This window comes from Podarcis melisellensis (assembly GCF_964234715.1).
Source record: "Podarcis melisellensis genome assembly, chromosome: 11".
Classification (NCBI taxonomy): Eukaryota; Metazoa; Chordata; class Lepidosauria; order Squamata; family Lacertidae; genus Podarcis; species Podarcis melisellensis.
In genome coordinates this window covers 48,871,561-48,885,375 of record NC_138543.1, presented here as the reverse complement: position 1 = coordinate 48,885,375, position 13,815 = coordinate 48,871,561, and the positions used below count along the sequence as shown (strand labels likewise).

General features: G+C 47.1%; 1 protein-coding gene across 3 annotated transcripts in view; it reads left to right on the top strand.

Moving 5' to 3' along the window:
• Nucleotides 1-5,575: 5,575 nt before the first annotated feature.
• Nucleotides 5,576-13,815, top strand: part of NEDD4L (NEDD4 like E3 ubiquitin protein ligase) — a 269,669-nt gene continuing 261,429 nt past the window's right edge. For 2 of the 3 annotated variants that reach the window (XM_081929592.1, XM_081929591.1), the window contains exon 1: nt 5,577-6,061. In XM_081929592.1, the coding sequence (XP_081785718.1) occupies nt 6,014-6,061 (48 nt within the window). In that variant the 5' untranslated portion in view covers nt 5,577-6,013. Of the gene's footprint in view, nt 6,062-13,815 lie in introns of all 3 variants that reach the window. The other variant, XM_081929590.1, reaches the window with a different exon arrangement.

Genomic DNA, 13,815 nt, shown 5'->3' with positions numbered 1-13,815 from the left:
CCTGTATTCACTCCAGCACCATCCATTACCCTAAATATAATATCTAAAGAGGAATTATGCATGTAGTCCCAGCAAGAAAATAAACCAGTGATCTCTGTGATGAATGAGCTGCTGAGGCACCAGCCAGCCAATCACCCAGCTGGTGTGCACAAGAGAGAACTAATTTTTCTGCATTTGTATCGTAGACCCATTCATCAGTCAGAGACGTTCCACCTTTCTGCAGGAAATTCTATCCCATCCTGTTACAGAGGACATTGGGAAATTTGGTGCGGGACAACAGAGAAACTGTGTCTCTCCCTCCTTGCCTCTCCCTATGTCTATATGTGAAGCAATCGTGTGCTTCTCTCTTTCAGCCTCTCTGTGTGTATGTTTTGGTGAATCGTCACATTCTTACCCTTCAAACGCAGAATTAAAAAAAAAAAAACACAGGCTAATTCATGGAAGCATGTCTATCAGTAGCTATGAAATTCAGCTTTTCAATTGACAGGCTTCCATTTCTCTTGGGTGACAAAGGTGAGAAGCAAGCAACACACCATTGCTCTTTTTTATTCCAATGCTGTCCATATTGTCATGAACTTTGCCAAGCAGTGGATTGTACAGTTCGAAGGGACCCCAAGGGTCATCTAGTCCAACCCCCTGAAATGCAGGAATCTCAGCTGAAGCATCCATGACAGATGGCTATCTAAACTCTACTTAAAAACCTCCAAGGAAGTCCACCACTTCCTGTTGCACTGTTGAGCAGCACTTACCGTCAGAACGGTCTTCCTTCAACCATTCCTCATAACACTTGGTTTCCTTCCAGACCCTTGTTCATCTTGGTCGCCCTCCTCTGTACACGTTCCAGCTTTTCTGTATCCTCCTTAAATTGTGGCACCATCCTGCCAACGTCCCTGGTGTGAACAGAAACAGAACCAAATCTGACACTAAGGAAGTCATGCTGATGTGAGCAGCTGGAAAACACACTGGGAAAGACAGCTTCACTGCACTCTAAGGCAGGAATGTGAACACACCAGTAGTGTAGGAAGGCAGGGGCTGGGGCTAGGAGGTTGAAGGGTGGCACTGGAGCTGCAGAGTGACACAATTTTGGTGGATCTCCTAACCAAAGCTCAACAGCTTTGGGCGATCTCTTTTAAAAAGCTCTGTCCCAGGCTCTGGTGGGGGTTGCTACGCCACTGAAACACACCGAGAATATCTGCCTCATACTGAAGTCTGTTCCTTTTCTCTTACCTGGATTACATAGGTAAGGTAAAGGTAAAGGACCCCTGGTCGGTTAAGTCCAGTCAAAGGCGGCTAGGGGGTTGTGGCGCTCATCTCGCCTTCAGGCCAAGGGAGCCAGTGTTTGTCCACAGACAGCGCTCCGGGTCATTTGGCCAGCATGACTAAACCGCTTCTGGTGCAATGGGACACCGTGATGGAAACCAGAGTGCACAGAAACGTTGTTTACCTTCCCACCACAGTGGTACCTATTTATCTACTTGCACTGGCGTGCTTTTGAACTGCTAGCCTGGCAGGAGCTGGGACAGAGCAACAGGAGCTCACCCTGTCACAGGGATTCGAACTGCCAACCTTCTGATCAGCAAGCCCAAGAGGCTCAGTGGTTTAGACCACGGTGCCACCCATGTTCCTTTCACCTGGATTACATAATCCTTAGCTGGGGAAGAGATTGAGGAAGGGAGAAGAAAAGTATGCCTTTTGGTGGCAGACAGTAATTTCTGAGTACCATTGCTGGGAACTGCAGGAGGAAAAAGTGCTCATGTGCTTGAGGGTTTCCTATAGTCATCTTGTTGGCCAGTCTAAGAACAGGATGCCGGACTAGACAGGCCATTGGCCTGATCCTGCGGGCTCTTCTTATGTTCTTATCTTGGGCATGTTTACTTGGAAGTTAAATCCCACTGTGTCAAATGGGGCTTTACTCTCAGGTAAGTGCATAATAGGAGTGTAGCCTAAGTGGGGACATGAAATAGATATACAAAAATATGCAGTGTGAAGAAAAATGCACTCTCTCTCTTACACTCATTCAGAATACTAGAAACTAGTGTCAAGAAGTCGGTTAAAAGGAAGCATTTGTTGAAACAAAGCACAATGAACTTATGGGCTTTAGGGCTATTTTAAATAGCTTTAAAAAGAGATTAGACAAGTTGACAAAGGGCAGGTTTAGCAGCCAGCTCAAAGCACAATATTTAGCATGTCTACTCAGAAGTAAGTTCCATTGTGTTCAGCGAGGCTTAGCAGGTGTAGGATTGCAGTGTTAACCCATGGCAGTTATAAATAGAAATGCAAATTCATTAGGGGGAAGATGATGGCTCTTGCTCTCTGCTTGCGTATTTCAGAGTCAATGTGCTGGATGCTGTGGGAAAGGGGATGTTATTCAGTAAAGCTCTACTCATGTTATGTCTGGGATAGGCAACCTGCAGCCACTCAGCTTCCATCATCCCTGGTCATTGGCCATGCTCTGTAGGGCTGGTGGGACTTGGACTCCAACTGCAGGTCCTCCATACCTAGTGCATCACCGACCTGAGGCTCGTTGAAGACCGTGAGTTATCTAACAGTAAGGCAAATGCTTGTAGCTCACCAATCTTTGGGAGAAGAATAGGTTAAAGAGTAAACCCTACACAAATCTGGAGTGGAGTCCTTAAGGTGGTTGGATGGTTGTTGTTTAGTCGTGTCCGACTCTTCGTGACCCCATGGACCAGAGCACGCCAGGCACTCCTGTCTTCCGCTGCCTCCCGCAGTTGGGTCAAACATACTGGTAGCTTCGAGAACACTGTCCAACCATCTCATCCTCTGCCGTCCCCTTCTCCTTGTGCCCTCCATCTTTCCCAACATCAGGGTCTTTTCCAGGGAGTCTTCTCTTCTCATGAGGTGGCCAAAGTATTGGAGCCTCAGCTTCAGGATCTGTCCTTCCAGTGAGCACTCAGGGCTGATTTCCTTCAGAATTTTGATCTTCTTGCGGTCCATGGGACTCTCAAGAGTCTCTTCCAACACCATAATTCAAAAGCATCAATTCTTTGGCGATCAGCCTTCTTGATGGTCCAGCTCTCACTTCCATACATCACTACTGGGAAAACCATTGCTTTTACTATACGGACCTTTGTCAGCAAGGTGATGTCTCTGCTTTTTAAGATGCTGTCTAGGTTTGTCATTTCTTTTCTCCCAAGGAGCAGGCGTCTTTTAATTTCGTGACTGCTGTCACCATCTGCAGTGATCATGGAGCCCAAGAAAGTAAAGTCTCTCACTGCCTCCATTTCTTCCCCTTCTATTTGCCAGGAGGTGATGGGACCAGTGGCCATGATCTTCATTTTTTTGATGTTGAGCTTCAGACCATATTTTGTGCTCTCCTCTTTCGGCCTCATTAAAAGGTTCTTTAACTCCTCCTCACATTCAGCCATCAAGGTTGTGCCATCTGCATATCTGAGGTTGTTGATATTTCTTCCGGCAATCTTGATTCCAGCTTGGGATTCATCCAGCCCAGCCTTTTGCATGATGAATTCTGCATATAAGTTAAATAAGCAGGGAGACAATATACAGCCTTGTCGTACCCCTTTTCCAATTTCCCCAAACTCCATGGACAAAGACAACAGGTTGGATGGTGTCAAACGTACTGCCCTGCTTTCCTTTGGAGCACATCAGTGATGCCAAGAGGGGGTTCTTGTTGGGCATCCCAGGACCTCCATGCACACTGCCTAGGCTTGTGCCCCAGAGTGGTCACTTTGGTCCTGCAAATGCAGCAAAAACAATGTGGGAGGCAGTAGTTATGGGTTAGTCTGCAGCCACAGCAGGAGCTGTGATTCTCCAGTGGTTTGACACCACCCCTGGAGGTGCACTGCATTGTCTCTCAAGACAGACAAAGATATCTAGAAAGGGGGATGGGTTTGTAACACCCTTCTGTTCCATTCCTGTTTGGAGAACAGGACACAGAAGCTTCCCATCCCTGGTTTTTAGAAAAGGTGAGGAAATTGCTTTCTATAATAGGGATGAATCACCAGTTTTGCTCTCTGGTGCTTTCGGAATCCAGTTTCTCGCAAAAAAGAAATAAATGTCATTGTGCTCCCTCCTTCTTCCCACGTATAATCTCAGTGCAGTCAACATGACAATGAGATTCCTGAAAGTTAGTGATCAGTGAAGGTGTTTGCAGTGTACACCGCAATGCCAGCGTGTGTCCAAAATAAAGGTTTTGTTGGCCCAATGAATATTGTGAATAAAAGTGTTTTAACAGACTGAAAAACAAACACACGGCAGCGGAACTTGTTTGTCGTTCAAACACCATCCTTTGTTTCTAACTCAAACATCGGAGCACAGGAGGAACAAGGTGTTTTAAACCGAACCGAAGAGATTTGCCGACCTGATAAAAATGCCGTGTAAACACAGCCCCACAGAGCCCAAAGCTTAAAAACAAAAGAGAGCCCTCTTAGATCAGCCCTCCAAATTACTTGCTTTTTTTATAATCATGATTACACCTATCTGGTTTTGCATTAATTTTCTTTTAGAAAAAATGAGAGAATTTCACCTTTCCGGAGCTAGAGCTTGCAATTCCTCATCGTGGCCATTGGGAGGCGCCTTCTCCCCTGGAGTCCGCCTCGGGAAGCCGAACGTGCGCTGTATGTGTACCGAGGGCGCGCGTGCGCGCGTGTTGGAATGAGAAACCGTGTGCTTGTGTAAATAAAGGATAAAGGTAAATAAAAAAATGAAACAGCAATTGCTGCTTCTACTTAAGAACAAAGCAAAACGCCCGCACGACCCCCGTTTACAGGAGGGGAGCCTAACCATGTTTCTCAGATGCACATTTATACTGTATCCGGGAACAAATAGGCCTAGGATTAAACTAAGTTATAATGAAATAAATGGGATTTAGAATATTAAGAAATGTGAATAAGATGGACTATCATTGGAAATTGTTTTAGTTTAATAAGGATACTGGAAAGCTGTTACCTTCAACTACAAGGAAACTCAGAAGGGAGGGACTAGAGGAAGTCAACCAAGATGTTTAAAAGGTTGGGTTTGTAAAGAATTAAGATTGTTGTTATTGTTTATCTGTTTATTGTTTTTTTTCCCGTTCATTGATGTATTTTTCTTTATATTTTTCTGTTTATGTGTATCATTCTGCTTTGTGGTTTTTGTTATCATTGTGGAAAATCTAATTTTAAAAATCTAACAATTTTTAGATAGATAGTATAGTATAGTATCCGGGCAACAATCTTACCAAAAGTGCAAAATTTGGAAATGTATCCCACGCCTTCCGATCTGCAAACCCCGCACCTTCCCCTCCCCCGCATCCCAGAGCTTTGCATTCCACCCCTTGCCACCTTTTCCTTCCTTTGAACCGTCGCGAGCCCAAACTCTCCCGAAGGGAAAAACAGAAGAAATCCAAAAGAGAGAGCTGTATGTACAGTAGTTGGGGGTGGGAAACGAGGCAACCTACCCCACTGGTTCCTCCAAGCTCCGCCTCTCATTATTGATAGCGCTTTCGATTGGCCTGGGCGGGGCTCTCTGCCCGCCCCCCCTCCGCGACTTGCTTGGGAGCTCCGCCCCCCGCTTTCTCTTAGCTCCGGAGCTCAAGGAAAGGGTTTTTTTTCCGCTCTTGATTGCGCGCGGCTCGCCAGCGGCTGCAATAGAACCGTTCCAAGCCCGGGCGCAGAAGTAGGAAGGAGGGGAACCTTCAGGTCGCGGGTTCGAGTCCCCGGTGGTTCCATCGCTTCCTCCCACCACTCCCGCAGCTCGGGTGGAAGAGGAGAAACAGCTGCATATTTGCACCCCGCGCTCCCACGTCCTCCTTCCCTCTCTTGTGGGTGGCCGGGAAAAGGAAAGCCGCACTTTCCCCAGCCCCCGCCCCACCTGGATCTGGCCGCCTGACTCTTGCTGGGAGAGAGAAAGCTCCGCGGCTGCTGCTCCTCTTGTCGTGCTTGGTGGTGCATCTTGCCTTGCAGGGACACCCGCTCCGCCGCTGCTTTCCTTTCGTCGGCCGGCTTTCGCCTCGCTGCCCGAGGGGCCCCCTCCTCCGCAGCCCTCCGGATCCATGGCGACTGGGTTGGTGGAGCCGGTCTATGGACTTTCGGAAGAAGAGGTAAGCCGGGCGCCGGGAGAGAGAGAGAGAGAGCGGGGCTGAGCGATGCACGCGTGTTTCCGGGGTGTGTGTGTGTATATATATATATATGTGTGATGTGCGTGTCATGTTTTGGAGCGTCTCCCCAGCACTCTTTGTCCCTGCCCGCTTTGCATTCCGGTTTGCAAAACAGGGAAGTCGTCCCTTCCCCCACCCCCGCCCTTTCTCTCTCTCTTTTTGCAAATTGGGTGGGGAGAAGAGGGGGAGGAAACCAGGGTGGGGGGGCAGAAGAGGAAAGGGGGCAACGAAGGATTTTCTGTGGCTGAGGTTGCCTTGCAAAAAAAAACACACACCAGAGCATTGCATGGGCAGAGGTTGCCTTGCAAAAAAAGCATTGTATGGGTACTGTAGACGGGGGGGGGGGAGAGAAATGCGTGTTTCCCTTTCTGCAAAGAGATATTGGGACTTGAACGAAAGCTTGTTATCGCATCATCTCGATTGGGGGATCAGGGTGGTATCTTGCCAACAAAGCTGCTGGGAGCGAAAGTCTTTGAGCTCCAGTTCCTCCGGTTGGGAGCGGTGTGGAAATGCAAAGCCAGGAGTGGGGGGGAGGAGGGACAGGAGGTCCCGTGGGGGTTTCCCTCCGACGAGCTCTGCCCTCCCCGCCCCCCCCCCAGCCCACTCTGGATGAAGCCGGCCCTCCCAAATCCAAAGTGCAAAATAAATAAATAAAATGCGAAATTGCAGAGTTAGAACGGGGCTTGCTGGACGGTCCTTTGTCAATACAGTAGCAGGTTCTGCTTCCTAGCAAAGCCAGGGGCTTTGGAGTGAAAGCTGGGAAGGAAAGGGGCGGGTGGCGAGCCAGGTGAGCGGCCTCTTTATGACTGCACAGGTAGGTGAATCGGGAGGTGGGAGAGGAGCAGCATCTTTTCCATTGTTTCTCTTGAGATGAGCCGGGAGGACTTGGAAAGCTGTGTGCTTCCTACAGCACGTGTGCAAATAGGAGAGAGAAATGTTCCTCATAGTTTAAATCTCCTCTTTTCCAGGAACTCTCTTCCTCTAAGGAAGCTGGTGTACTTAATGAATCATATGAAAGAAACGATGGACATGTGTGTGTGTGTCTGTGTGTGTGTGTGCATGTGAACTAAGTATATGGGCTTTCCCAGGAAGAACGGCTTGTACCAGCAATTGCACAGAAATGCTTCCCGGTCGACCCATTTAGTCTTCCGCAGCAGGTATTGTTGACATGGGCACTTATAGAGCGCTTTTTGGTTGGCGAAGCAAGTGTTGCCAGCCAGATGTGCGTGTTTTGCGATGGTTGTGTGAATTTGGATGCCCATGCGCGCCTGGGAGATGAGCAAACGGAGGGATAAATGATTCTGTCCTTCCATTAGTGTACTGTCTAAGCTTTTGCTTTAAAACAAAAAACCCACCATTGATATATTGTGGGGTAGATCTAGGAAAGGGGGTTTGTTTGGTGGCAGTGAGGACCCAATGCAAGCTTATTAAATCACCACACCAGTGAGTGACATGCCATGGAGGGAGCGAATTCGGGGCTGGAACAGAGACTGGGAACAGAGGAATGGCAGGCAAGAATCTTGAGCCAAGGAAACAAGAGTGCTTGTGTGTGTGTGTGTGTACATGCAGAAGACTTGGCGCTGGTTTCCTTGCTCCTCCCCCTTACCAATCAATAAGGAGCAATATTGTGCTCGCTTTGCTTACTTCTTTTCCCACCTCTTCTCGTTGCTCCCTTTCCAGTCTGTGTAGGTGAAGGCAGAAGCTGCTCACATCTGCACATCTTCCGTCTCCCGGGCAATGTGCATTTCCAGATGTGCGGTAGGAAAGCGTGGGTGTATTTTGAAAAGGAAAAAAAAAAGAATGATCAGGCCAAGCTGGGATAGCTCATTTGCTAGAGCATGAGGCTCTGAATATCAGGGGCTGCGAGTTCAAGCCCCATGTTGGGCAAAAGAACAGGGGGTTGGACTAGATGACCCACAGGGTCCCTTCGAACACTACGGTCCTATGATTCTAAAAAGCTGATAGTGGAGGTATGTTTACACACCCTCAGGTTGGAAGGGACCACAGGATTATGGGGGGAGGGAGATTTGTAAGCTGCAGTTTGTTTGCTGAAGCGTAAATCCAGTAGGGCGAGAGGGTTGGGTGACAACTTTGCCTTCTCAGAACTGCGAAACTAACACGGCAACAAAATTAATAGGAACAGGTACTGCTTGGGTGTTGGGGTGGTTTTTGTGAGGAAGACACATGGGAATGCATTATTTTTATTACTATAATTATTAATTAAATTTGTATAGTGCCCTGTAGTAGAAGATGCCAGGCTGGCTCACAACATAAAAATAGAAAATGGAAACACAAAATACATAATAAAACAAAAGCAAAACATACCAGCAACCCCAATACATTTAAAATGCCATAGAAAGTTAATCAGCCAAACAGCTAGTCTAATAATAATAATAATAATAATAATAATAATAATAATAGTAATTTTTTATTTATACCCTGCCCTCCCCAGCCAAGATAGGGCTCAGGGTCTTGAGGAACATTTTCTCCTGGTGCCTAAAGATATGTAATGACGGTGCCAGCCAAACCTCCCTGGGGAGAGCATTCCACAAACGGAGAGCCACCGCAGAAAAGGCTCGCTCTTGTGTTGCTATCCGCAAGACCTCTCATGGAGGAGGCCCATGAAGAATGTAGATACTGGATAGAAAAGACACTGGGATGGTGTCCCATTGTAATCAATGGGGATTTGAACCCAGGTCCTAGTCTGATGCTCCAAATACTATGCCAATCTGGCTCTTAGTGTTTTTGCAGGTAGACATGTGCGTAGGGATTTCGATGGTGGCCTCAAAGTGCAGGTAGGTTGATAGTAGTTCTTAAAGTCTGGTGGTTGCAGATTTAGCTGGGCACAATGTTTTCTCAGTTTCATGTGCGGAGGGACATGAAACTGAGCGTGATCAAGCATATTTTGTTGCATATATAAAATTCCAATGGTTGGTGCTTGGCGCTCAGTCCTTGGTCCTTAAAAAAAAGTTATCTAATCAGCTTTTTATGTGCCCGATCTGGAGGGCAAAGATTGCTTCTGCTAACGTATAATCTTGCAGGAGCCTTTTGGGTGTTGCTGCTCTGCAGATAATGGCAACGCAATTCTGCATCCAAATTCCCTGGTGTTATATTATTAGCCGTAATGCAGATAAAAGTTCAAGCGCTATTAAATTGTACATGGACCTTTTGTGCAAGATCAGAGTCTAGTTTAAGACTCTGTGGTTCTGAAGGGGAAGCCTGAAGCCTGTCCTAAACAATTGCTGGCATTAGAGCCACTGGATGCCTTTTTAGATGGAGGTCGGGAGCTGGAAGCCCCCAAGCCAAATCTGCCTCCCTGGGGTTTCCAACTTAGATGGCTTTAAAAGAAGATTGAACAAATTCATGGGAGATAAGGCTACTAGCCATGATGCATAGACAGAGGCTGGTATTTCTTCTGAATACCAGTCGCCATCATTCAAATTTTGCCAGGTGCTAGGAACATTTTGAAGATGCCCGGGCTCCAGGATGGCTCCTGATGTCTCCATTGTCTGGAGGTCCATGCCTGGAAATCCTCGGTTCTTGACAGCTTTCCATATACTAGCAACATATCCTGTGGAATTCTATCTGTTGTACTTTATCTGCGCAATCGGAATGAATTTCGGGACCCGAAAAGCCGTATTAAAAAAATACGACTTTTGAGCCGTCTGGACCCCAAATGGCAACTAGTCGTTCTGTTTTGGCGACTGTAATCCTTGTGTAAGCGACTGAGACTCAGGTACATCCTTCAGAGTTTCTGTGGGGTTCTATATCATTAGTGGGTACATCAGAGGTTGAAATTCTGAAGCTGTCAGGACACCTGGGCAAAATAAATGGTTCTTGACAAAAGAACCGGTGTAATGCGGTGCATCTGCTGTAAACGGTAAGCCTTGACTAACCCCGTTTCAGCCTTGCAGAAGCGTATATGCCGGGAGTGAGTTAGTCAGTATAGAGGGTAGGTGTGTGGTGGCTGAGGTTGATGGGAGTTGTGGTCCAAAACTTCTGATGTACATCAGGTTGGCAAAAGCTACTATATAGAACCAGGGTTGGGAGACCTGAGGCTTGGAGGGATCCACCGTGTTTTTCGCTCTATAAGATGCACCAGACCACAAGACGCGCCCTGTTTTTGGAGGAGGAAAACAAGAAAAAAAATACTCTGAATCTCAGAAGCCAGAACAGCAGGAGGGATCGCTTGCACAGTGAAAGCAGCAATCCCTCTTCTTGTTCTGGCTTCTGTGATAGCTGCACAGCCTGCATTCGCTCCATAAGACTCACACACATTTCCCCTTACTTTTTAGGAGGGAGAAAGTGAGTCTTATAGAGCAAAAAATACGGTATTTGGTTTCCACTAGAACCAGAGTTCCATTGACTGAATCCATGCGCAGAATCGTGGCTCAGGAAAAAGTTGCCTCCCCGCCCCCCAAAATGTATTGTTTTCAGTCCCAGAACTGGAGCTTTCACACAGATCCTTTCACATAACAAACCTCCTCCTCCTCCTTTTTAATATTTTCATTAGCCTATTTTTTGGGGGGTGGGGAGGCTTTTCGTTTTCGTTAAGCCGATAGAAGTCAGAAACACTTAACTGATCTCCTGAAAATTACCTGAAGTGCGATCATTCTTTGGCATCACGCCTGAATGGAATGCTAACGGAATTAAATTGATGTCTGAATCGGGGATTTGCCTCCCATGATAACTGGCTATGTAAATTGGTGGCTTCAGGCTCCCTTGCGTTGAGGCAGCTCTGTTTACATCGATTTTGTCCCTTGCACATCATCTTCCGAATCCCTATGCAGTCCAGGATTTGGGATAGCATTCTAGGGCAGTGTGGTCAGTGCATATGCTGCATACCTCATGGACTTTGCTGTTGCTGTCTGCAGGCTGAGAGAGCACACCTAGAATGTGTCTTTTGTAATTGTGTACTGCGGGGGGGGGGGGGAGAGATTTCTGTTGAGAACCTTCATCTGCATGGCTGATCTTCTTGCTTAGGAATGGCGACTAGGCTTCCAGAGGACACAGTTTGAATGCTGCTGGTATAAACAGAGCCTGCACCTATCTGCCCAAGTGCATCTGTTTCAAACCGAGAGGCTGAAAGTATTGTGAGCTCAGAGACAATTGGTTGCACCAAAGGTGGTTTTATGGGATTGCTATGATGGAATGCAGGCTTCTCTGTGTCTCCCTCCCTCCCCCCAGTATGTTTTTTGGGCTTTTTCTGGTGAGAGAATAGGATGTATTTATATTCAGGGATGTTTGCCAGAAGTGAAATTCATGCTCAGTGCAAAAGGAAACATGTCTTATCAGCCCTTTGCTTGGAGTAAGTCAGTACAAGAGAGGTGTTGGCTGCCCTTGGGAGACACAGCCAAGAGTCTTGTGGCACCTTGAAGGCAATTAAGACTCTGAGTCTTCTACAGCAGAATTTCCTCCTGGGAATTTATCGCTTTTAGGAACAAGGGTGAAAACTGCAAATGGAAAAACATTAACCAGAAAGTCTGTCTGGAGTATAAATCGGGAGTAGAGTGGAGGTGACTGCTTTTCTGAGGAGATAATTTACAGGGAGGGGAGGGGTGATTGCTAATAACCATTACTTTGTCAACTTAAAAAACAAAAATAAATTAGTGGCTTTCAAACTGTTGTGGAAAACCCTGGGGCTCTCACTGGGGTTCCACAATTTGAAGATCAGTAACTGTGGGCCAACCTCTTGAAGGACAGCTTGCCCACTGCTTCTGAAAGATGTAGAGATGGTAGGAAATGTTGTTGTTGATTAGTTTTCTACGGGGTCTATAGTTAATCAAGTTTTTGAAATCTTGGAGAAGATGCCCCAGAATTGTCTGCAGTGAACAGGGCTCATCCTTTGGCAGTCAAATCAGTGGGAACTGTTGTTGTTGTTTAGTCGTGTCCGACTCTTCGTGACCCCATGGACCAGAGCACACCAGGCACTCCTGTCTTCCACTGCCTCCCACAGTTTGGTCAAACTCGTGCTGGTAGCTTCAAGAACACTGTCCAACCATCTCATCCTCTGTCGTCCCCTTCTCCTTGTGGCCTCCATCTTTCCCAACATCAGGGTCTTTTCCAGGGAGTCTTCTCTTCTCATGAGGTGGCCAAAGTATTGGAGCCTCAGCTTCAGGATCTGTCCTTCCAGTGAGCACTCAGGGCTGATTTCCTTCAGAATGGAGAGGTTTGATCCTCTTGCAGTCCATGGGACTCTCAAGAGTCACTTCCAGCACCATAATTCAAAAGCATCCATTCTTCGGCGATCAGCCTTCTTTATGGTCCAGCTCTCACTTCCATACATAACTACTGGGAAAACCATAGCTTTAACTATACGGACCTTTGTTGGCAAGGTGATATCTCTACTTTTTAAGATGCTGTCTAGGTTTGTCATTGCTTTTCTCCCAAGAAGCAGGCATCTTTTAATTTTGTGGCTGCTGTCACCATCTGCAGTGATCATGGAGCCCAAGAAAAAGGCAATTACAGTGGTACCTCGGAAGTTGAATGGAATCCGTTCTGGAAGTCCGTTCGACTTCCAAAACATTCAGAAACCAAGGTGCAGCTTCTGATTGGAACCCGTGGAACCCACGTTGGACGTTCGGGTTACAAAGAAGTTTCGCAAACCAGAACACTCACGTCCGGGTTTGTGGCATTCGGGAGCCAAAATGTTGGACTTGCAAGGCGTTCGGGATCCAAGGTATGAATGTACTTAAAAAACAACAAACCTCTCTCCCAAGAGAGAACAATGCTAGGGTTCTTCTCCCTCCAATGACATAAAACAATATGGTGTGAGCTGGGTGGTGTAGCATGCAGAGCTTTGGCTTGGCTCAGATTTCTGCCTCTCCTGGAGCTCACTGGCCAACCTTGAGCCTGTCACTCAGAGCCCAAGCTGCTTCACAGCCTTGCTAGGGCCATAGGAAGCTGCTGTCTTATAGCGAGTCAGCTTGCACCAGGTGTGAGGAACCCATGGCCCTGCACGTGTTGCTGGACTACAACTCCCATCATCCCAGACCACTGGTGATGCTGGCTGGGGCAGATGGGGGCTGGAGGATCATGGGAGCTGTAGTCCAGCAAGATCTGAAGGGCCACAGGTTGGCTACCCCTGCCTTATAGGAAAGGCAGAGTGCAAATATGACCAATAGGTACTCGTCTTGATAGCTATGAGCTAATCTTCTGAAAATTCTCTTGTCTCGCCAGCACAAAAGTAGGCATGATGGAGCACCCTGAGAGGGTAAACCTCAGCGACTGAAGCATTCACGATACATATTTCAGTGAATGGGGTGAATGTTCATTGCAATCAAACAGCAGCTGCGCCATTTTGTTCTAACCAGATTGAACAATGTGTGTGTTTGTGTGGGTGGAATGCAGAGGGCTGCTTAGTTCATAATTCCCAGAATAAGATGATTTTTTAAAAAATTTAAAAATGCAAAATATTTTTTATGCATGAGCAGAGGGGGGGAAAGCATTCACAGAACTGTGATGGAGATGGGAGGAAATCTATCTGTGCGTATTTTGCGAAGAGGTTCGTTGCATGTGCGATCCTGGTTAGTTCTGAAGGCAGGAGAAAATGTCGCAAGAAAATAGGCACCGACTTGCAAAACAGCATCTCTTTGCCTTCCCGCATTATGTCTAGACCAGGGGTCGGCAAAGTTTTTGTGGCTTGGGCTGGTTCACAGTCCTGTAAATGCTGCCATGTGCTGGAGTGCACACAAACA